Source organism: Pocillopora damicornis, chromosome 3 (genome assembly GCF_964200805.1).
Source record: "Pocillopora damicornis chromosome 3, jaPocDami1.2, whole genome shotgun sequence".
Taxonomy (NCBI): Eukaryota; Metazoa; Cnidaria; class Anthozoa; order Scleractinia; family Pocilloporidae; genus Pocillopora; species Pocillopora damicornis.
Window position 1 is genome coordinate 23,968,195 of NC_142672.1, and position 23,713 is coordinate 23,991,907.

A 23,713-nucleotide genomic window follows, 5' to 3' on the forward strand; every position below is an offset into this window, starting at 1 on the left:
CGTCCTTCCGAGGATCGGTTTTGCCCAGTTTGTCATTAACATAGACTCTGGAGAACTTTTTTAAAAATTAGAAGCTACACTTTTCTAAACACAATTCTAAACAATGAGGCAAGGAATGAGTTCAAACACAACATGATCTCGAGACCGAAATTACGATTATCGTTATTTCTAAATTGGCACCAAATTTACGGATATAGTAATTTCGTGGCACTCTTTACCAATGCTCTTTACACGTGTTAAATAAAGAGAAGGACTCGGTTCCACTGTCTTACAACATTCAAGATGGCGGAGGAAAGGGGTAAATGTGCGTTCAGTTGTGATGGGTTATTTTGTGAAGTCTTAACTTCATTCGCTACCGTAACTCTTATTTCGCTAATTTAGAATCAGTCTTTTCCTCTACCCTTTGTAAGCTGTAGTCTCATTAAGAATAAAACATTATCGTTTGTCTCACGATGTTGTCACATATGATGTGAATCGCGACGTTTCGACTGCATACTGCTTGTCTTCATCAGTCTTACTCTCGTCTAATTGTTTATAGGGGTATACCGAAAACGAAAGCTGCCCTCGATGTCCGAGCTTCTTAGTAAAGGAAAAGGATTGTTGGGTTTGTCAAAGAATAAAGAGCGGAAAGCTCGGCAGTATGAATATGGTAGTGACCCCGTTTCAGGACTTCGTAATAATAAGGGAACATACTCTGGTCAGTCGAAAAGAAGACGAAAAGATACGAATTCTATCCTTGAAACCTCAGCTCATCATGAACGTGATGGTAAGCATATTTTCTGGTGAATCATCATATTAGCTTTCATTAATGAACATGCTACATCAACTTTTCCTCAGCTTGTTAGCTCTGAGTCGATCCCGTTTCTTCTTTATCTAAAGACCTTTCAGAGAATGCGAGCGCAAGTTATGGACATGAAAATGCGGATCAAACTACGTGCGCGTCCGGTACAGTAGGAGGTTTGTAATCATAAATATCAAGGTTGATGTTAATGTGCGCTTCTGTTATGTTCTCTGTGGTGGAGTTATTTGTGGAGTAATTCAAGTAACCTTTTAACCCCTTAGAGTGAGAAGCATCTAATTTCTCCCCACAATATCACCCCCAAATCACACATTAAGGTAATGAGAATAAAGGAAATGGTCACCAACTAGAGAAGCTCTGGATTATGAAACAAATTCTCCTCATTAGCACCTCAGGGAATGTATAGGGAACAGTATGGAGAATATGCATACCGATGTTAGGGTGGAAAGGGATAATGTCAGATTATTTACATGGTGGCGCATAAGTAAAGGTCTAGAGTACCAAAAAAATACAGTTGAGTCACTCAGTCCCACATTACTTTAGTCATACAAGGTCGGAGTTGTTGGGGCAAGGCAAGAGGCATCGAAACCTCCTTAAATCGGTAGGAGGGTGAAGAAATTTTGGGTAGGAGTCATACACCCTTTGGCATACGTTTTAATTTTTGTGCTGTTGGCATTAAAAACCTGATGAACTAATCATACATTCCCTTGAACCTGGATGGCCGGTGCTTTTGGCTTAACCCTTTAACCTCTAAGAGTGATTAGCACCTAATTTCTCCTTAACCTATCATCCTTGAAACACACATTTAGGTCACAAGAATAAATGATCATTAACTCAAGGAGGTCTTAATTGTTAAAAAATTCTCCTTGTCAGCACCTAAGGAAATGTAAAGAGCATAGTGTGGAGAGTTTGCATACTGGTGTTAAGGTGTAAAGGGTTAAAGCTTGTTTTAGTTCAAAGTGTAAGAACATGATTTTACACTTTCTGTGATTTTGTTGTCATAATCATTGTTCTTGTTGATTGTATTAGACGCACTGTTACTACAACGTGGAAATGTTTTTGTCATTTTTGTAAAGGAGAAATGAAAGAATTCCTGTTGGAGACACAGGAGCTTTTACAGAGGTTGCAAGAAAGCAACCCACCAAAGAGACAAAATTGGGCAGAAAGGCAGACACTCTTGACTGAAAGCTGGGAAGAGCAACGGTCAACAATATTTGAAGAATTACTGGAAGCCACTTATGCTGTTCCTGAAAATATCATGTGCAGCAGATGCTTAGATAAAGCTGCAGTTGTGAGATGTGACATGTGTTCCACCATACGACACTTGTGCCCTGAATGTGACCAGCAAGTTCATGAAAGCTGGCCATTTCATGACAGGGATGCCATAGTTAATGGACACTATTTCCCAATCCCTGCAACAACAACATGGAACAGTAATGGACAGTGGGAAATAGTTGGTAATCTTTCAGTTGTTTACAGTGTGCAGTTATATATATATATATATATATATATATATATATATATATATATATATATATATATATATATAGGAAGACTGTGTTTTGATTTTTCCATTGTAAAGTGCTTGGTATGTAGAAGTAGAGTGTGATATATATTGAGATGGGAAAAAAAGAGATAATACTTTCATTTCTACAAGCCTGTTTTATGCTTACTCACTCGATCATCAGAGGATTTTATAGCAAAATACCCTGATGAGTGGGCAAACAGTCTTGTGGGGATGAAAGTATAATCTCTTTGATTTTTCCCTATCTCATTATATACTCAATACATACTCAATATATATATATATGTAAAGTGTAAAATTTTGACTTTCGTAAAACAGTGCTCAATACATAGGAGTAGAGTGATGTACATATTGTGTGAGGAAAAAGACAAATACACTACAAGTTCATCCCTTGAATCGATGAACTTGTAGTTTATTTGCCTTTTTCCTCCAACAATATATATATATATATACATATGCATTTACATATATAGACATATATATTCACACACACACATATACATACACATATATACATATATATATACATATATATATGTATATATATACATATATAAACATATATTTATATATGTATATACAAACACATTAAGTGAGGCGGATTTCATCTCCTTCTTTTCTAGCGAGAAGTCTACCTCTTAGAGACCTTTGCTGTACTACATGTGGCGGAAACTGTGAACCAGACTGTATTCTACCTAATACTCACTGCATTGTTGTCTCCCTTCGAGGTATTGACTGATATGTATTTTCATGAGACATTCCTGTAATATTAATTGCATGGAATTTAAAGAAATATTTCTGCAATGAATATGTTTGTGATACAATGTGCAATAACCAGTTTGGCCTTCTCAACAGACTATATAATTGTACAGTATATATTTCCAAATTTCAGGTCGGTTTGATGTAAACCATAGAAGATATAAGTGCCTCCAGTGTGGGAAAATGCTTTGCACCTCAGAACCAGTTGTCATCATCCAGTCTGGCTTTTGGCCAGGGAGTATCAAAGATATGACGTATGTCTTTGATAAGGAGCTTTTCTTATTTTGGGACATTCTTCAGAAGCAGCTCCCAGGAGTGTCTGAAGGTGCATTTCTCAAGTCACTTGAGCTCTTTTCAAAGCGGAAAGGACGTGTGAGTATCTTTATCACAGGACAGCCCTTCAACATCTAATTCTGGTTTGGAAGTTTGGTAAAGAGGAGAACAGCTTGTGGAAAATGTTGTCACTTTTAAACATATGATATTAATTAGCACTGCTAATACTATAAACAAATCTTCAAGTTAGACTTTCAAAGAGCATAACTTATGTTAGTATCATTAGTTTTATAACACCTCAGCATATTGATAGGTTCCACGATCATTGTTAAAATTTTCATTCCCATAAGTGAATAAAAGCCCTGTTGATGTAGAGAGTCATTGAGCCAAAGAAGTCTTAAGCAAACTTAACTTTATCACATTTTTTACTGTAGTATGTTGTAACAGAGGAAACGTGGATGTTTGTTTACTGTTTACAGGTTGCAACTGTTAATGCCTCAGCTTTCAGAGTGTCATTTAAGGAGTGGAAATATTGTCAATTTGAACTCGATAAATTGCGGTGCATTGACTGGATGGAGTGCCCATCATGTAGCCAACATCAGCACTCTGTTCATGTTGATGGGAACATGAAACTTTACCGTTTTAAATCTGCAGGGATGTAAGTTCTAGATATTAATTTCATAAGTGTTCTTTGTGCTAAATTTGAAACTCAAAGACAATTTCTTTCTGCGTAGGTTATAAGTTTCATTGTTAATCAACTGCAATATTTGGGTAGTTGGCTCATTCTAAGGTCAACCTCAGTTGGAGTTGTGCAATGAAATCATCATTAGCAATAAGGTTTCAGTATTACCATCATTCTCAAGTTGTAAATCATCCTAACTTTTTTCAGAATTAATCTCTGAACAGTGTTTTATCAAAGCTTATGTGGTTAAAAAATACATATGTTTTTTGAGGGATCAATACTTATCAAAATTCACACATGATTGTAAAGTACTAGTAGGTAACACTACTGAAGAAACTTTTGAAGAAAGTTTGGACATAAGAAGAGCCTGTACCACTATCATACACTCATCTTAACACTGGAGTGCATGTAGAAGACTTGGTTATGTATTAGGTTATTAAAGAATACATATTTACATTTGTATTCAGAAGGAAAAGAGAGTGTTACTATGGAGAAACCTTTGTGGTCTCAAATGAGAAAGTTGATAGTCACATTCATAAGGTCTATCAAGGTTCAAAGCAAAGGGTAAGAGCATGTGTAATCATTAAGTGTTTACTGGATTTAAAAGGGTACATGCAACATTCCTAGTTTCTGAGGCAATGTTTTGTGATACAACTTAAGACAAGGTACAATCAAAGATATTGTAGTTAACATGTGGAAATGATGATCATTGTCAATTCAGAAACATTCTATGGTTTGATTCAGTGTCCATTATTGTAAGGCAAAGACTTGTCAATATACTTAATTCTCTGCTCACAGAGCAATCAATGCTAAGGTAGTATCATGTAGCAATATTATTAGACTGCATCTCTTGAAACCTGCCTTTTGCTATTAAAACACTGGCAAACATTCCTATCAAGCAATAGGATGTTTAGACACATGTTACTAAATTACAACTTGTTGATTTTTCAACAAGCATCAGTTATCTATACACTGTACATGTGGATGTACATTATTTTTAATCCAGAAATCAGATGAGCAGGGAAAGTGTGGAGACTCAAACTGGCGAGCAGCAGGAAATACAGTTAAAAAAAGAAAGAATCTGGATGAGTGTGGTCTGGAGATTTCTGGATGTAGGCATGGCTTGGCGCAACATGCCATCAACATGATGTATGGGGAAGTTTATGGATATGCCCATTATCTCCAGGTGAACTACTACATTCCCAAGAATGTGGAGTTCTTCTGGTATGATGTCATCTGCAAGTACTGGCCATGGTTAAAAAAGAATGATCCAGCAACTTCCAAGAAAATGAGTCCAGCATTGTCAGTTATGCATGCAAAAGCTCATGATTGGTCTTGTCAGGTACTGGTATGATTATGTCCAATTTTGCTTGCATATGAATTCTTTTGCATGGATACAGTTTGGTTTTGTTTCAATCATGAAATTTTTATGTGTTCTGATGGCATTCCATGTATATCAATAAGTGTAATTTTCATGTAGGTCTTGTGGGGTGGTCGTTGGCAGAGTGGGGCAGCTGCAACTACTGGGGAGGAGGTTGAGCACATCAATAGCCATTTCTCAAGATTAGGCTCTTCCACAAAGCATATGCTTCCTGAAGGTACATCACCCAATTTTCCATCCACAAAATGGTGTCAACAGCTAGAGGATGCTAAATGTATGTTCTGTTACAAACTCCTATTAGCAAAGGTACAAGGTGACACACCACAAGGTTTATTCCCAGTGCAATTTACTACCCTGTATCCAAGGAACCAAAACAGCATGATAACAGCAATTTTGAAAAAAGTTGAAAATGCTGTATTGGCTAAGGTTTCATATAAAAATTTTTCATAAATGGTTAGAACTTGGAATGGTTGTATTGTAGCCGATTAGTCTGAAGTTTTCTTTTCATTTTCAATCTTACAGGTAGGGAGGAACTGCTCACTGAACATTCTTTTCATTGGAACAGACGGAAAATTGAGAGACTTCCTGGCTCACTTGCAAAACGATACGCAACGGTATAAAGTGCATTTCATTTGCTATAAAGATATTAGTGTTGTGTTTGTTCTTCCACTCATTTGGTTCTTGGTTATGAAATAGGGAAAACAATGACAGTCTATAATTGTCAATTTCGACTTGTGACCCTTCTGCTTCTCTGGTTTCAGGCAGAGAATCAGCTCAAGCAGGTGAACAAAGAGATAGAAGAGCTGTTGAAAAATCCTCAAATGAATCAAACAGATGTGTGCCTAGAAAGTTGGAAATCCGATGTTTGTCAGGCCGCAAAAGGTCAGTTATACACTACTGATATAATTTACCAATTTTTTTCTAATGTTTATCACTGATCTGATTGTTGCTGAATTTACCTGCATGACATTCTGAAAATATTTTTCCATCCCAGGAAATTTTGCTAAGACAGTTTGGCTTCTGGACAATTCTTCAAATAGTTAAAAAAAGATGGTGGCAAGCATAACCATATGATGTTTGCATCTCTTATGTCCCTTTAAGCCTATTGCCTCTCAAAACAGAGGAGAAATGGAGAATAAACACCGTTCATAAATGTAGATCTATGCATAATTTGGTGTACCCTAACTGCTTGTAATATGTAACAGGTTTTTAACAGTTTTTGTTTGTTTGTCTATTTTCAAATTTGATTAGAGGACGAAGCTTCCTACCTTAAAAAGCCTCAACTATCTGACGAGGAGGAGCTATATCTATGTCATTTGCTGACATTGCAAAACTGCACCCCCAGACAAAAGTTGCTTCTTGAAACTGCCGATCACCTCTTTGGGAAGAAGTTCCGAGAGCTTGAAGCTAAACCTTGTGACAATGTCATTGCTGGTGAGGTCGTGTTAATTGAAAAGGGGGTTGCGTATTTCCAGAAGCAAATGGAGCATTTCCACCTCTCAATTACTCAGTTGGCATTTAATATGGAAAAGCTGGCAGGTAACTTTTGTTTCAGTATAAAGATTGTTAGATCTAAACTCTCCCATGAAATGCCTCAGTATTTGTAGTTTGCTCAATGTGAGTGCCCTTTATCCTGTTAATAAAATTATTCGCTGTAAGACTTTTTCAATGGTATGTTTTTTTCTGTAGATGGATCAAAGCAACGTCAAAGGCTACGTACAAAAATATCGGCAGAGAAGATAAAGCTGGAGCAAGTAATTGCTAAGTACAATCGACTTTCAGCCACTGACTCTGTCCAACTGCACGAGATAGAGAATGGCAAATTTCCTTGGAAAGCCGACACAGGTACACCGTTTTTCACAGGTGTACCTATCCGTACCAAACGGTTGGTTGTAGACAAACAGATGGAAGCATCCAGGTTTCACGAGGAAATAGAACTTCTCCAAAAGGAAATGATACGATTCATGAAGTTCTACAAGAACAGTCTTTTACCATACTTGTTCAAAGAACAGGAGCAACTGCAGGAATTGTTAAAAGGTATTTTTATCGCCTATTTGACAGGTCTGGTACCTTTGTGATCACTTTTTGCCCAATAGTTGACAGAACTGGATGAGTAGATGTAAATAGTCCGATTGTACCACGATCACATTCGAGTTCTAACCAATCACACATCCAATTAGACAGCTGTGTAAAGTTTCTCATGTTTGTTTTATCGACCTATCTACTCTAAAGCCCATGCACGCCCAATCTTTCGGTCGGTCCGTCAGTCACTAATTGCCATAGTTCACAAGATGTTGTTCTCCTGGCGTGTAAGTCATAATCAGTAAAGTGACAAATTTTTAGGGCCCTCAGCGTACATTTAAATTGACCAGAGAAGTCATAGCTGCACCTTGTTATGTCGATTCTTTGGAGTTAGTAGACGCTACTTTTTTGTTTCATACAGTATGTATGAAAGATGGCAATGAAGGAGTGGGTATTGAACTGGAAAGATCTTCGGAGGAGATTTCGGTAAGTGGCGAGATATATTAAGGTTCACAGTACAACCAGCTGGACAATCGGACATGGTTGCCTGGTTGTAACAGGTCCATGCATTCAAGTGTATTTCTAATGTGCAATATTTCTACTGAACTAATATACCGTTTATTTGTTAAATAAGAGAGTTGGGTTTTTCAGATAATATTCGCAAATGTCACTTGTGTTATACTTTGTGTATCCCACAAATATGTAGAGTCGTCGGTACGCCACCGCATCAACCAAGAAGCGGGTGATAATGGCAAAACTTGCCCTAATCAAGGAGGGTATGAATTTCGCTACGAAACAAATCGCCGCTGGGATAAGTGCGTTTGCTCCTGTGTTAACTGAAGAGCTACATGTCTTTCGTACCTTTCTCCTTACGCACGAAGTAGAAGAGGAGGAAGACGCTGACGACGAAGAAAGCTTGAACGGTGATGGAGATGGAGATGAAAATGACAACATCATTGAGTTTCTCGGTGGTAATGCCAGTGACTTGGCAGTTGGAAGCGCAACTGGAAATGCTATCCTTCAGGCACTTAGTACTTTAAGTGTACCGGTGTTGGATCCTGTATTCCCAGAGGTTCTAGCTCCGGGTGTGTCTTGCTGGAAATTCCCAAAAGAAATAAGTCAAGGTTTCTACAAAGGCAGAAACGGGAGTAATGCCTGTAGCCTAATTAGTATCCTTTTAGGATATGCTCTAAGTTTCCAAAAAGTTCCGCTCCCGGAGTGCCAATCATGTATTGCAAGTGCCATCGTAGAGGTATTGTGTGGTTGTATCGAAATTGGCAACCGAGTTTACAATTTCTGTCGGGAGAGTTTACCTTCAAGATACCTCTCAATCCAAGAGGCTGCTAGTGTGCTAGAGATGTGGTGCACGATGGATGTTGGTGACAATTTACCTGTGCGTTTAAAAGACCACCACGTGATGTCTACTGTCTCTGGTCAGTTAAAGGAGGCCATTTCGTCGTGCAATGCGTTCACAGCGTTTCTTATTCTTAATGACAAAACTTCTTTGTTTTATTTCACCGATAGTATCGTAATGTATATTGACACTCACTGCCATGGCCCAAGTGGTGCCGTGGTACTCACAGCCGAGGAAAAGGAACTTGACTCGTTCTGTACCAATGTATGGGAACTAGAAAGCAACGACGAGACTACTTACGGAAACTTGGTATTTGTTGATTTTTGAGACTGTATTTGAGAAAGGATAGAGGAGCTCCAGCAGTACAAAGTGCCGCGGAAGGAAGCAGAGGACCATGTAGATAAGGATAGCACTGGGGAACTTAAGCGTATCAGTTTTTTTCCATGTGTGGCCAGTGGCAACATCACTGAACTCAAATTGAAATCTCTTTTGTTACCAAACGACATTCTAAGGTACTAAAAGCATAATTTTAAACATGGATTTTTACCATATCCTTCTAACAGTTTTTTTCTATAAGTCATACTCAAAATAAAAACAATGTACCTTGGTGAATTAAATTTATCTTGCTATGTATCCTCTGCGAAAATGTAAAGACTAAAGCAAGCGTAACTGGGCTTGTGTTCGTCAGTTGTCTGCGAGAAGAATCTAGCTTTCTATCTTTAGCAAATATTAAATTGGTCTGTTACTTACTCAGCGTGTGCTTCGTGATTGTATACATACCATTTCGCTGATAATTGAAAAGTAGGATCCAAAACGGACAGTAGGGAAAATAATCTATCAGTTGATCTACTAAACCTGCGAAATCCTCCTCAATTCCAATATGCTGATGAGTGAATAATAGGTTCTACAACGGACAATTTGGAAGAGTTTGAGTTCGCGAAATCAATGCCATTTTAATAATAAATGAAATATGTCTCAAAACGGACAATACGAAAAATAATCTATCAGTTGATGTCCTGAACTCGCATAACCCCCCCCCCCCCCCCCACCCCATTTTGCTGGTAAATGAAAGATAAGACCCAAAACAGACACAACGGAAAAGAATCTATCATTGGTGTGCCAAAATCGCATAATCCACCCCTATTTTGCTGGTAATTGAAAAATAAGACCTTGAACGTACATAACTAAAAAGAATCTATTGGTTGATGCGCCAAACTCGCGTAATCCATTCCATTTTGCTGGTAGCTGTAAAAAGGACCCAAAGGTACGTAACTAAAAAGGAATATTTTAGTTGGTGCGCTAAACTCGCGTTATCCATTCCATTTTGCTGCTAATTGAAAAAAAGGACACAAAATGTACATACCTAAAAATAATCTTTTAGTTGATGTGCCAAACTCGCGAAATCCATTCCATTTTGCTGGTAGCTGTAAAAAGGACCCAAAAGGTACGTGACTAAAAAGGAATATTTTAGTTGATGCGCTAAACTCGTGTAATCCATTCTATTTAGCTAGAAATTAAAAATAGGACACAAAATGTACATAACTAAATATAATCTTTTAGTTGATGTGCCAAACTCGCGTAATCCATTCCATTTTGCTGGTAGCTGTAAAAAGGACCCAAAGGTACGTAACTAAAAAGGAATATTTTAGTTGGTGCGCTAAACTCGCGTTATCCATTCCATTTAGCTAGAAATTGAAAAATAGGACTCAAAATGTACATAACTAAATATAATCTTTTAGTTAATATGCTAAACTCGCGTAGTCCATTGCATTTTGCTGCTAATTGAAAAATAGGACAAAATGTACATAACTAAAAAATAATCTTTCAGTTAATGTGCTAAACTCACGTACTCCATTCCATTTAGCTAGAAATTGAAAAATAGGACAAAATGTACATAACTAAAAAGAATCTTTTAGTTAATGAGCTAAACTCGCGTAATCTATTCCATTTAGCTAGAAATTGAAAGATATGACACAAAATGTACATAACTAAAAAGAATCTTTTAGTTAATGTGCTAAACTCGCGTAATCTATTCCATTTAGCTAGAAATTGAAAAATAGGACACAAAATGTACATAACTAAAAAGAATCTTTTAGTTAATGTGCTAAACTCGCGTAATCTATTCCATTTAGCTAGAAATTGAAAAATAGGACAAAATGTACATAACTAAAAAGAATCTTTTAGTTAATGAGCTAAACTCGCGTAATCTATTCCATTTAGCTAGAAATTGAAAAATATGACACAAAATGTACATAACTAAAAAGAATCTTTTAGTTAATGTGCTAAACTCGCGTAATCTATTCCATTTAGCTAGAAATTGAAGAATAGGACACAAAATGTACATAACTAAAAAGAATCTTTTAGTTAATGAGCTAAACTCGCGTAATCTATTCCATTTAGCTAGAAATTGAAGAATAGGACACAAAATGTACATAACTAAAAAGAATCTTTTAGTTGATGTGCTAAACTCGCGTAATCTATTCCATTTAGCTAGAAATTGAAAAATAGGACACAAAATGTACATAACTAAACAGAATCTTTTAGTTGATGTCCTAAACTCGCGTAATCTATTCCATTTAGCTAGAAATTGAAAAATAGGACACAAAATGTACATAACTAAAAAGAATCTTTTAGTTAATGTGCTAAACTCGCGTAATCTATTCCATTTAGCTAGAAATTGAAAAATAGGACACAAAATGTACATAACTAAAAAGAATCTTTTAGTTGATGTGCTAAACTCGCGTAATCTATTCCATTTAGCTAGAAATTGAAAAATAGGACACAAAATGTATATAACTAAAAAGAATCTTTTAGTTAATGTGCTAAACTCGCGTAATCTATTCCATTTAGCTAGAAATTGAAAAGTAGGACACAAAATGTACATAACTAAAAAGAATCTTTTAGTTGATGTGCGAAACTCGCGTAATCTATTCCATTTAGCTAGAAATTGAAAAATAGGACACAAAATGTACATAACTAAAAAGAATCTTTTAGTTGATGTGCGAAACTCGCGTAATCTATTCCATTTAGCTAGAAATTGAAAAATAGGACACAAAATGTACATAACTAAAAAGAATCTTTTAGTTAATGTGCTAAACTCGCGTAATCTATTCCATTTAGCTAGAAATTGAAAAATAGGACACAAAATGTACATAACTAAAAAGAATCTTTTAGTTGATGTGCTAAACTCGCGTAATCTATTCCATTTAGCTAGAAATTGAAAAATAGGACACAAAATGTATATAACTAAAAAGAATCTTTTAGTTAATGTGCTAAACTCGCGTAATCTATTCCATTTAGCTAGAAATTGAAAAGTAGGACACAAAATGTACATAACTAAAAAGAATCTTTTAGTTGATGTGCGAAACTCGCGTAATCTATTCCATTTAGCTAGAAATTGAAAAATAGGACACAAAATGTACATAACTAAAAAGAATCTTTTAGTTGATGTGACAAACTTGCGTATTCCATTCCACTTTGCTGTTAATTGAAAAATAGGACACAAAATGTACATAACTAAAAATAATCTTTTAGTCGATGTGCTAAACTCGCGTAATCCATTACATTTAGCTAGAAATTGAAAAATAGGACACAAAATGCACATAACTAAAAAGAATATTTTAGTCGATGTGCCAAACTCGCGTATTCCATTCCATTTTGCTGCGAATTGAAGAATAGGACACAGAATGTACATAACTAAAAATAATCTTAGTTGATGTGCTAAACTCGCGTAATCCATTGCATTTTGCTGCTAATTGAAAAATAGGTCAAATTGTACATGACTAAAAATAATCTTTTAGTTGATGTGCTAAACTCGCGTAATCCATTACATTTAGCTAGAAATTGAAAAATAGGACACAAAATGTACATAACTAACAATAATTGTTTAGTTGATGTGCTTAACTCGCGTATCCCATTCCATATCGCTGGTAGCTGTAAAAAGGACCCAAAACGAACATAACCAAAAAGAATCTTTTAGTTGATGTGCTGAACTCGCGTAATCCATTGCATTTTGCTGCTAATTGAAAAATAGGACACAAAATGTACATAACTAAAAATAATCTTTTAGTTGATGTGCTAAACTCGCGTAATCCATTGCATTCTGCTGCGAATTGAAAAATAGGACACAAAATGTACATAACTAAAAATAATCTTTCAGTTGATGTGCCAAACTCGCGTAATCCATTCTGTTTTGCTGCTAATTGAAAAATAGCACACAAAATGTACATAGCTAAAAGTAATCTCTTAGTTGATGTGCTAAACTCGCGTACTCCATTCCATTTTGCTGCTGATTGAAAAATAGGACACAAAAGGTACATAACTAAAAATAATCTTTTAGTTGATGTGCCAAACTCGCGTAATCCATTCCATTTTGCTGGTAGCTGTAAAAAGGACCCAAAAGGTACGTAACTAAACAGAATATTTTAGTTGATGTGCTTAACTCGCGTAATCCATTCTATTTTGCTGCTAATTGAGAAATAGGACACAAAATGTACATAGCTAAAACTAATCTTTTAGTTGATGTGCCAAACTCGCGTAATCCATTCCATATTGCTGGTAGCTGTAAAAAGGACCCAAAACGAACATAACCAAAAAGAATCTTTTAGTTGTTGTGCTGAACTCGCGTAATCCATTCCATTTTGTTGATATAGTTATTGAGTTAAAGCATTTAATTATTCATCTTTGCTTTTATGGCATTTCATTTTTAATATTTTTTTTGAAAAAGGAAAAAGATAACCACCTAAGAGATCGAAGAGAGATAAGAGGGAAGCATAGAAAATTTCCAGCAAAGGTAAGCCAACATTTCTAATAAGTACTGAGAAATATGTCATTTAGGGTATCGCAGCTGTTTGTGACAATTTTTTCCAGCACAATTAGCTTCAAGCACCTGACTCTTGCAATCACTAAAGAAATCCGCAGATACTAATTGTCAGCAGCATAAGAGTTTTCGTAGAATTTAAGTAAGGAACATTAAAGTGTGTTCAATTCAATTTCGTCTTTACTATCAAGACTTACCGGTAGTGTTGGTCCACACGAGTTCTCTGACTAGCTTCATGTAACATTAAAAAGAATGTCATCATTTTCTCGAAATTTAAAGGGGTGCTCACTGAGAGGGATTATGCTCAAGAGATTGGATAACTCTCTCTTTAAGTAGCACGAAGGTGTTATTAGAGGATTGACTGATCACTAGCCACATATTCATGTTTTGGAAAATTTGCCGAAGCCTAGATTAGCTTGTTGCCTGAATGTCACAAAGAGGTCACCCATTTCTCTTAACAACCTAAAATTATTCATTCCTTACGTTGAGTGTGTATCATTCCCACGTATGTCAATGTGATGATGGGCCCTTGTGATATTTAATACACGACACTTCATCAGATGGGATGATTTTTTTCCAACAGCTATCATGAAATGAAAATGAAGGTTTCTTGGATTTCACCGGTCGAGAGTTTGTCATTTTCAAAGAGGGAGCTATGAATGTTCTGTTCGTCTGGAGACATGAGATATCTTCTGCTGTCACTAGTCTTTATAGGCATGCAACTGCAGAAAGTGTATTAATTTTGATGGCAATTGCATCCCATGTTTTGATTTCTTACTCAGTTACTGATGCCAGGATGATTACAAAACACCCACCCTACCCATAGATGTTCATTGCTGTCTCTTGAAATTATACCTTCAGTGATTTTGATCTGAGTCAGATTACCCTTGAATGTGGTTTAAATTCTCCTAAAATCACTTTTCTCTGTGAATGAATGTGTGAGAAATGTCACCGATTGAGTTCAGATATACAAGTGATGTATGAACACTCAACATTCCTTCTTTTTGATGTCCACTTACATGCAGGAGAAGGAAGACTTTCTGAACTGGCTATGGTTTGGGGTTGTACCTTGGCAATCCTGTATGTTACTTACAACAGTTACAGCAAGCAGCATCATAAATATTTGTTTTCTTCCTTATTAATCCCTATCAACCTTTCTTACTTTGAAATTGATGAACTTTATCAATGAAAGAACATGCTTTGGCAGAACTGTAACTACTCTAGTTCTGCAACCCAGAATATACTATTTTTGTATTATAGCTGTTACTATTATCATATATATATTTACATTACATAACTGAGAACAGAAACATAGACTGCTTAGCCATACACATGCCCTATTACCAAGCATTTCAGAAATTATAGCAAGTCATCTCTACGACAGCAATGAGTGAGTGAAATACCACTTTCTTGCTTTGAACAAAATCTTACATACTTGATCACAATCTGGTTATGGTGGTTTTAAATATGAACTAATTACTCAAAAACTATCTTCATAATAAACTTTGATAGACACAACATAGGAAATGATGAGAATGAAATATTTTGCAATAATTAAATAAGAACAGTTTAAAATATCTTTCAGAAAAAAAAACTTTAGATGCACTAAAAGGGACAAGGAAGGCTTAGGAATAATCATTTTTGTGTCATGTGACATCATCTTCCAACCCTAAAAATACAGCTTTTTAGTGACAATTAGATGATTCACATTGTCACCTCACTTTGCTGTTGCAATATCACCTTGCTAACTCTAACGCAGAATCTCTAAAAATGAATGATGACACCATGTATTTTTGTCAATGACATGTTTTTTGTACTCTTCTTTAAAATTATGTTTTGGATCCTCAATTTGACACAAAAATTGATCATTATTAGCCCTTCCTGTCCCTTTAAGGTGTAGCATTATATGGTGCCAACTGAAGTGATCCATTCAGAAGACTTGCTCGGTAAATAAATTGTTTAGGAAGAGCAAAAAACTTTCCTTTCTCCAAAAAAGAGTTTTCATCTGGATCGCCAGCAATAAATGGCGCCATAACATTAGATTTTGCTGCTGTTAACAGTACACAAACGTGATCTGTTGGTACTCTCTTGCCATGAATTTCTCTTCGATGTTCCTCTAAATGGCCAGCTGCCATGACAACTGAGTCACGTCTGTACACCACCATCACTGTTGAAATGGAGAAAACAGAATATAAGATAAAAAATTAATATGCAACCAACAGGGATTTCATAGCATACTATTTACTAGATCAACTTAACATGTACATGTACACAGGTCTTGAAGAAAATTATAGTTTTTGCTGAAAACATCAGAAAGTCTTACAAAACAATACTACTATGCATTTATTGTGACTTGTACTTAATTTGCTACAATGAAGAAAAACAAACAATTGAAACAAACCATTATTTTGTGAACTGGAAGCTAATGCTGCCCCAACAGTTCTGTCTTGCTCTCTGTCTGGTGTTCCACCTTCTGTACTTTCAGAATCTGTATCTGAGAATCAAGTAAATTAGACTGTTCCAAATCCATACATGGTGCTCAAACAAAAACCAGAAAAAAGAAAAAGAAACAACATAAGAAAAACAAGCTAAAAAGTGGCTTGCATTGCAAATGAAACTAACCCCAGTTTACAACATCAGTAAAGCAGGCGTTACCTTTTTCTGGATTCTTCAAATTACCAAAAGTGCCCTTACACTTCCCTTTGACCTACTTGGATATCTTGGCAAATCAAATGATGGGTTTTCTTAATAGGCTATTTATGGTGCATACTCAAATCTTGTTACACAGAAAAAGGACGATTTTGCAGCCAAACATGCAATGCCTGTGAAATGTTCTCTGAATGTAAGAACAAAATTGAATTTTTAAACCTTTTACTACCATTGACTCTTTTGTTTCCCTAGCTTCCCAAACTACAATTGACAGTGCACCTTCAACTCTGTACTAATATTATGAAGCAAAATGAGTAGCATAGTGACCTTTTCTGAGTCCACTTGGTTATAATTTTTTATCTTAATTATCTTTAATGGGACATCAATTTGAAGATTTCATGGATCTGTGGTATGATAGCAAAATTCAATATACATGCTAACACTGAATTATCACCAATAATTTTTAAGAAAGAACTTAATCCTAAAATGTTACCTTTGTAGATACTTTTGCATAAGTTGTTACAGTGCATACAAACAAACATTACAAACCATTATTTAGGGAACTGGATTCCGCTGTTGCCCCAGCTGTTATGTCTTGCCCTCTATCTAGTGCTCCAACTTCTTCACTTTCAGACTTGGTATCTGAGTATCAGGTAGTTATATTGAACTTAATGTGTAAGTGGTGCTCAATAGTAACCAAAAAAGGGAACCTTAAACAAACTAAACAAAAGTAGAAACAAGGAAACAAAAATAAACAAGAACAAAACAAACCTGCATTGCAGAGAGTAGATGGGGCCGCAGTTAACAACTCATTTGGCGCTTTGGGAGTTGCACAATTGCTAGAACTTTCAGACTGATCTAAATGTGTGAGCAAGAAATCCCCAAGAGATAGATTTGGGGTGTAACATACAATGTAAATTATTGTAAAACCTGATTAGATGCACTCTAATATTTCAAATATTTTTGACATATTAAATTCAAATGCCTAGGAAGAAACAGTTCAACCACCTTCCAGAGAAGAGGTTGGCAATTCACCTGTGGAGTCATTAGAGGTAGATGCAGTTGTCAAATGTTCATTGCCAGACCTTGAATAGTAATCTAAATAAAGAAGAAGTTAGCCAATAGTCACATTACAAACTAATATACAATGAGGAAGGTCAAGTCTGATTACATAGAAATTGGAATTACATAACTTGCTAACCTGCTAATGGAAAGCAACATGAGTAAGTGCTGAGATGGAGGGATACACTTCTCACTGCCAATTCACTTTTATTAATAAACATCATTAAGATTCAAAGTGATAATGTTTACAAAATTAATGCAGCCAATCAGTTTGCTTTATTTTTTTTTTTTTTTTTTGGTTTGGCACATTTTTTTTTTTTGTCAACCACAACAAAAATATTATGATGATAAAATAGTAACTTGACATTGGTATTCAATAAATATAGTGCAAGTGTCTGTTTTGGTAATTAATAAAGTATGTAGATCTGATGGGCTTCTATATTATCAATGGAAAAGTATTGGTTTACAGCACCTTTGAGAAACTTCTTAAACAGCATTAATGCCACATCTCCACCTTCTGAAATCTTTTTGTTGCTCTTATTTCCAATGAAGGCAACCCCTGCACCAGCAGTGCCATACACAGTTATGGTGTTACCATCACCATGCCTGTTTTGCATCATGATGACAACATCACAGTCGTGCTTCACGTTTAGAATATCAGCCTAGAGTACAGTAAAGATCAAAGCTAGCTTTTTGTGTTCAGTGTCAAGAACTACTATCATGCAATCTGGTAATGCATGTAATACATAATACATACTGTATTTTTCACTTGTAAGGCGCACCACTTTTTACGAGAAAATATGCTTGTTTGATCAAAATCTGCTCAAAACTTGGGGTACGTCTTATATCCGAGTATTTTCGCGCCACAAAATATAACTTTTCCAAATTTCCTTAATAAACTGAAATGAGTATGTAAATAAATAGCGGTAAATTAATAAACAAAACACATCCAACGTTGACCATTGACTTTATCAGATTTGTTGGTTCTAAAAAGAACCGGGGTGGCTCTGAAAAAAACCATTTGTTTGAAAGCTGGGCTGAGCTCAGCTACTCGTCGTCTTCGGCTTCGCTGTCTCTCGAACTCGTTGTCGATCCGCTCTTCTATGTCCTCTGCTTCTTCTTCCTCGTCATCCCAAACCGCATCATCTTCAGTTCCATCGAGAGCATCGCTGATGCCACAGGACTTGAACGATCTAGTTATCAACTCAACTGGGATCTCTCTCCATGCTCGATCGATCCACCGCAACACCATCTCTTTACTGAGCGCTCGCTTCTTTCCGGAGGGCGTGTAAGTAAATGGGCCGTTAACCATCCAGGTTTCGTATTGCGCACGGACCTTTGCTTTGAGTGGCTTATTGATGCACTTATCCAGGGGCTGAAGAACTAGAGTGAGCCCACCGGATATTACGGCAACATCGACGTTTTGTCTGTCAAGTAGGTCTTCAACTGCACCATTAAATGGGCGCGGAAGAAACCCCAAACTAGAAATCCCCAATGCCCAGGCGTAAATCGAAGATTTTTCCGAATCCTATCCTTGGTTCCTATAAGTTAGAAAGACAAACTGTGATTAGGCAACAGTTAAAGACATGACTTTCTACAGCGAACGTGCTAAAAAGCATGCGCTTGAAATATTGACGTTAGAAACAATCGAACAAATTCCAAACCTCGCTCACACGAAATATGGCAAACTTGGCTACAAATCGTTCGAGGAAATTGTCGTGGCCGCTATTATATACTCCGAATGATAAAGGAAAAAGAACAAACCTTCTTCCTCCATCCAGCCCTTTTTGTGTACAGAAACCTGCATTCCTCTGGGCACCTGAATTCGTAGCTGACGAACGCCTTTAAAAATAGCCTTCGGTGGAAGTTTCTCACCATTCGCCTTCACTGCTAGGACGACCGTGAAACTCTGTTTATCGCCTCCGCAGGATAAGATGGGCACTGTTCGGTTTCCAGTGTTCTTGTGGCTGGCAACTCGAATCTCATCTGGGTTTCGTCCATGTTCAGGATGTGGCTGGACTCCTAGCTGCAACGCTGTCTGGCTCTCGACACGAAGCGATGGAATTCCACTACCTTGTCTTCCATGTCGGCGGAGCCAAAGTCGTCTTACTTCTCATGGAAATATGGAAATAGCATGGCGACGTTTCCATTTCGTGTACCAGCCAGGGTACTTGGCATAATTACTGAAAATTTACGGTACGCTGAACGAATGCTCGAAGATTAAGATGAGTTTTGCAACTGATCAATGAAAGATCTGCCAGATGAGTGTTGTTTATAAAGGGAAAAGCAGAACAATTAGTATTCATAACTTAAAACATTGTCTCCTGAGAAGGATGACTTGAGTGAATTCAAACGTGTGACTTTTATGCTATTTTCCATGTGTGACTTTCTTGCTATGGTTTGTAATGTGTGACTTTTTCGCTTTTGTTTTGAGAATGAGGGCACTGTAACAAGTAACTTCTAGAAGCTTGTAACCGAGTGCGCCTTATAAGTGAAGAAATACGGTATAATGAATTCGGCAGGGTTATATGCGTAACTGATTTTTTACAAGAAAACATTGAGGAACTTTTCTTGGTTTTCCTACACATATACATGTAGGGTAGAGTATCACACATGTAGGAAAAAGTTTGTGTAACTCAAGTTATCTAACGAAGTGATGATATCAACAACAAGATGCCCAATTTTTTTTAATGCAGTGTATATTACATTTAATGCTACTTACACGTTTTTCCATCAATCGTCTCTGGATTGTAAGATTTGTTTGTCCCATTTTTTTAATTTTTTCTAGCTGTGCAGGCTTCCTGATCTTGGGAAAGATGGCTGAGCATTCTTCACACCGCCTCTTTGCCGAAGGCTGCTCTGCACCACAATCAGAGCATGTCTATTGACCAAAAAAAGGAAGCTAAAATCAGTTAAAATATTTCTCACAATACCTTCAAAAAAGGATCTACATGTAAAACTGTGGAACATGAAAGATGTAATATAAAAAAAAAACAACAACAGATGTCATACTGTTAAGATCAACCAAGAAATCAGACTTTTTAATCCCATTTTTCAGATGAGATTACAATTTGGTACCTAACCTGTTTGCCAAACTCATCAATAGAATGCCCTTTAATTTTATCCTGAATAATAACTTTTTGTCTGACCATTAGGCACCTTTCCCTAACTATTTTGTGTCTGCTTTGAATTTTCTTACAATTGTAAAATTACTTTTGATAACCTATTTCAATTGGCTCAAATGAGTTTATCCACCCATTGAGCTACCTAATTGTGGTCCTAAGATCTTGTGATCTTAAGCTCACACAAGTACATGAACATATGGCACTTGCCTTTCTTCCCTTCTTCACTGTTGAAGTTCCTAGATGGAGAGGTTAGAATGCAGTTAAAGTTTGAATGCCCGAAACAGCCCAAAAATTGACAGTTTCTATATAGTAGTAGTATGTGTCTTATATGGATGTGAGTGCTGAGTAACAGAAATCTAATGCCAATTAACAAACTATGTTAATCTTGGAGATTATAGTATACTTCATGCGGGTTACTGATCTTTAGCATGAGTTCAAGTGTACCCAAAGAATACACCTGAGGTTATCAACAAAATCTTTCATTTTGTGACAATAAAATGCACCCATAAAGAGAGCAAGAATATCACAGTTTTAGCAGCTAGAGTATCTACACTCTATCCTCTATGTTAAAATCCAGTAAGTAAGTAAGTCTGTGACATCCTGCTATTTCTGAAAATTACTGTCCTGTGTCTCTAGATTTTCAAAACAGGGCAATGTTTGTTGTTCTAATTACCACAGTGGCTTAGCGAGTAATTCACTATGTCATTGTTCATGTAAGTCAGTAGGCACAAGTAAGAAAGAAACCTAGTTAAGTCTGTGACCTTTCGGAAGCTTTTAAATCAATCTCACAAGAATTAGGGCACCCATTGATATCAGCGATTGCTGACAGGTTTACCCTGGCTAAAGATGGAATTATTACTATTATTATTAACACCTCAGGACTTACTTTAGTTCTGTCAACTCATTTTGGCCCTTAACATGTAGGTTCTAATTCAATAAAACCGGCTTTCAAAAGCTAATACTTAGCAAAGTTACATCAAATGCCTCTTTTTGAGGGAATAAAAAAAATTTAGTTTAGGCACAAACCAAACCCTATGAACTGCATCAATTGTTTACAATCTCATGTGAAACACAAGCCCTCTGAACAGTTAAAGTCATTGGATGATTAATTAATTACCATAAGTAAACAGCAGCAGCTGAATTCATTCCTAATTAAATCACTTATCCCATGATTTTCTACAAATAAATCTTGTACAATTCTTTGCCGCATATCTTTTATTTTATTCTGTAAAAAATAATCTACGAGCACAAGTCGAGACAGAATGCTGAGAGATTTGTTTCCAATCACAAGCTCGAGAGAACCATGTAAACAAAAATCAAGGCATTACCATGCAAATATTAAGGCGATTAAGCAAATGTCGGAAAAAAAATATTTCCAAAACCATGGAAAAAAACTGGAATTTGGCCTGGCAATGCGAAAATTTGAATCCCATACAGAAATTTGATACACATAGGATTTATTCCGCACTGTTTTTGTAGACTGCTTGTTAGAGGCGTTTCTTATTTTGCGGTGTTTTAGGGTAACCAGTGTACTAGATATTTCCTTAACATTACGGCATCATTCGCGCAAACTCGCCAATTGGGCCCGAAAACACCTTGACATCTCTTAAATGTCGTTCAGTCGACTTTCACCCTTACAACACAAGGTTTGATGAAAGTAATATAACGGATATTATCCATTTATGAAGGACACCACAGACCGATGACGCAAAAACATGCCTAAAAGGTTAGCTATTCACTCTAACTGCATTGCACTACTTTGAGTTTCTATTTTTCTTAGCTGAAATAGTCGTCTTTGGAAAGTGAGGACTACAGTATCTCCTACGCACACATATAAAACAACTTAAGCGCAATTAAAAGTCCTTTTCTCTTGAGATAATAGCGAAAGTAAGACAACTTACAATTAAAAAGACATTCCATGTGAACATAACCCATACCTCCGCCTAAGCTCTATTTATTCTACCCCTCAAAAAATGATCTGAACGGTGCCAGCTGAAGCACATGAACTGCGTTCGAAGGATACGGCCCTCACCAAACAGTTTCGAAATACCCCCGAATATTTCACTAAAAGGTGACCTCTTTGGCTCACAAAGCTTTGTAGCACTAGTCCGAGGTCACAAGTAGTTCTTCCCCCAGCCGTGACCTTTATATTGCTTATTTGACCCGAAAAGAGACGAAGACAAAAGCCAAATTTACTTACCGGACGTGTCAGCCATTCTTGAATAAATTACTCATGCCCCCGCCTCCGCTACTCCTAGAACACAGGTCTCTTCGTGCGCGTGCCACGAAATTACTATATCCGTAAATTTGGTGCCAATTTAGAAATAACGATAATCGTAATTTCGGTCTCGAGATCATGCTGTTCAAACAACAAGAGAAGACACACGTATAACAACTTCTGCTCACATTTCTCACGATGAAATTTAAAATTACTTTGAAAAATAATTAAATTAACATTTGGCACCCCAAACCGCTAATGCCTTTGTATTATCAAGGGGAGCCGAGTACATTATTTTCAGACCATTATCAATTTTGTCTACATTTAATATGTAGATGTATAAAGAAGCGATGTTTAATTCCTCTCGATATATATATGTTTGAAGACAAAGCAGGTGCTTTTTTTCGTTGAATACTATACTTTGGGTTTCAAGAGAACACCCCACTTTCTATTAACTTGTAAAACAGTAAACAGCGTCAAACTCAACAGAATTACAAAAGTTTCGTTGCGATATTGAAAAGTTTAGAGAAAAATTGTTTGCGTGAGGTGTCATCGTTGTCTGTACTCACACCTTTCAACTTAACAATACGGCAGAGAATTCTTAATTTCGTTTGTGCAGGACAAAGAATGAAAATGTTTCTTGCAAAAAAAAACCAAACAATCAAGTAAATATGAACATACAAAAAAAAAGGAACTTGAGCCGAAGTGGATCATGCCATCACTTTTCCTCGTGCATTCAGTGGGCTAGTATTCATGCGACATGAAGGACCAGCAGATGAAGGATTTAGTGCTGTGCAAACCTGAAGAATGATATTTTTCTTTGTTATTGACTTAGGACTAAATTATTTCTCAAAGTGGGTCAAACTAGCTCCCCTTTTTCCTCCCCTTCTGAGGGTCGGTTTAGCCCAGTTTGTCGCCTAACGTAGACTCTGGAGAAATTTTTTAATAATTAGAAGCTACACTTGAAAATGTTTCTTGCAAAAAAACACGATATTTTTCATTGTTATTCACTTATGACTAAATTATTTCTCAAAGGGGGTCGGAG

General features: G+C 36.4%; 3 protein-coding genes and 1 long non-coding RNA gene across 14 annotated transcripts; 2 read left to right on the plus strand and 2 right to left on the minus strand.

Annotated features, from left to right (window-relative positions):
- Positions 1–130: 130 nt before the first annotated feature.
- On the plus strand, positions 131–9,545 carry LOC149048945 (uncharacterized). Of its 4 annotated transcripts, none has more exons than XM_089200554.1 (16): positions 131–304; positions 539–766; positions 880–957; positions 1,876–2,256; positions 2,948–3,052; positions 3,217–3,455; positions 3,836–4,014; positions 4,506–4,602; positions 5,045–5,380; positions 5,519–5,636; positions 5,942–6,033; positions 6,181–6,301; positions 6,671–6,958; positions 7,109–7,456; positions 7,863–7,927; positions 8,148–9,545. In XM_089200554.1, exons 1-16 carry the CDS (start codon positions 283–285, stop codon positions 9,120–9,122), a joined length of 3,672 nt encoding a protein of 1,223 aa, XP_089056680.1. In that variant the 5' UTR covers positions 131–282; the 3' UTR covers positions 9,123–9,545. The 4 variants fall into 4 exon arrangements, with proteins under 4 accessions (XP_089056680.1, XP_089056681.1, XP_089056682.1 ...); XM_089200555.1 differs by having other exon boundaries at positions 131–298; XM_089200556.1 differs by lacking the exon at positions 880–957.
- On the minus strand, positions 3,754–10,294 carry LOC149048946 (uncharacterized). Its single transcript, XR_016185031.1, has 2 exons — positions 10,159–10,294; positions 3,754–9,699 (listed from the first exon to the last, which is right to left on the minus strand). It is a non-coding gene; the product is annotated as an uncharacterized LOC149048946 (long non-coding RNA).
- Positions 9,746–17,890, plus strand: LOC149048947 (uncharacterized). Of its 7 annotated transcripts, none has more exons than XR_016185028.1 (4): positions 9,746–10,059; positions 10,177–10,239; positions 10,356–10,417; positions 13,522–13,658. XR_016185028.1 is itself a non-coding variant. In XM_089200560.1 (4 exons), the coding sequence occupies exons 1-4, from the start codon at positions 10,149–10,151 to the stop codon at positions 14,754–14,756; spliced, it is 336 nt and encodes a 111-aa protein (XP_089056686.1). In that variant the 5' UTR covers positions 10,070–10,148; the 3' UTR covers positions 14,757–14,772. The 7 variants fall into 7 exon arrangements, 2 of the variants coding, with proteins under 2 accessions (XP_089056686.1, XP_089056687.1); XR_016185030.1 differs by lacking the exon at positions 10,356–10,417 and adding an exon at positions 14,198–14,334 and having other exon boundaries at positions 9,867–10,059; positions 13,522–13,587; XM_089200560.1 differs by lacking the exon at positions 9,746–10,059 and adding an exon at positions 14,640–14,772 and having other exon boundaries at positions 10,070–10,239; positions 13,522–13,587.
- On the minus strand, positions 14,537–22,803 carry LOC149048948 (uncharacterized). Of its 2 annotated transcripts, none has more exons than XM_089200558.1 (9): positions 22,651–22,803; positions 20,658–20,686; positions 20,048–20,206; positions 17,798–17,987; positions 17,299–17,361; positions 17,035–17,121; positions 16,813–16,905; positions 16,016–16,108; positions 14,537–15,781 (listed from the first exon to the last, which is right to left on the minus strand). In XM_089200558.1, exons 1-9 carry the CDS (start codon positions 22,664–22,666, stop codon positions 15,504–15,506), a joined length of 1,008 nt encoding a protein of 335 aa, XP_089056684.1. In that variant the 5' UTR covers positions 22,667–22,803; the 3' UTR covers positions 14,537–15,503. The 2 variants fall into 2 exon arrangements, with proteins under 2 accessions (XP_089056684.1, XP_089056685.1); XM_089200559.1 differs by lacking the exon at positions 22,651–22,803 and adding an exon at positions 22,388–22,640.
- Positions 22,804–23,713: the final 910 nt, after the last annotated feature.

Bases quoted from the DNA above. Each gene is read 5' to 3' on its own strand.
- LOC149048948 (XM_089200558.1), bottom strand. The intron at 17,122-17,298 runs GTGAATTGCCAA...TCACACATTTAG, and splicing joins TACCTCTAATGACTCCACAG to ATCAGTCTGAAAGTTCTAGC. The intron at 16,906-17,034 runs GTTTGTTTTGTT...CCTGATACTCAG, and splicing joins ATCTACTCTCTGCAATGCAG to ATACCAAGTCTGAAAGTGAA.
- LOC149048947 (XM_089200560.1), top strand. From the start codon at position 10,149: ATGTACATACCTAAAAATAATCTTTTAGTTGATGTGCCAAACTCGCGA. The intron at 10,240-10,355 runs GTACGTGACTAA...ATAATCTTTTAG, and splicing joins CTGTAAAAAGGACCCAAAAG to TTGATGTGCCAAACTCGCGT. The intron at 13,588-14,639 runs GTAAGCCAACAT...ACTTACATGCAG, and splicing joins ATAGAAAATTTCCAGCAAAG to GAGAAGGAAGACTTTCTGAA.
- LOC149048945 (XM_089200554.1), top strand. From the start codon at position 283: ATGGCGGAGGAAAGGGGTAAAT. The intron at 2,257-2,947 runs GTAATCTTTCAG...CTTCTTTTCTAG, and splicing joins TGGACAGTGGGAAATAGTTG to CGAGAAGTCTACCTCTTAGA. The intron at 6,959-7,108 runs GTAACTTTTGTT...TTTTTTCTGTAG, and splicing joins TAATATGGAAAAGCTGGCAG to ATGGATCAAAGCAACGTCAA.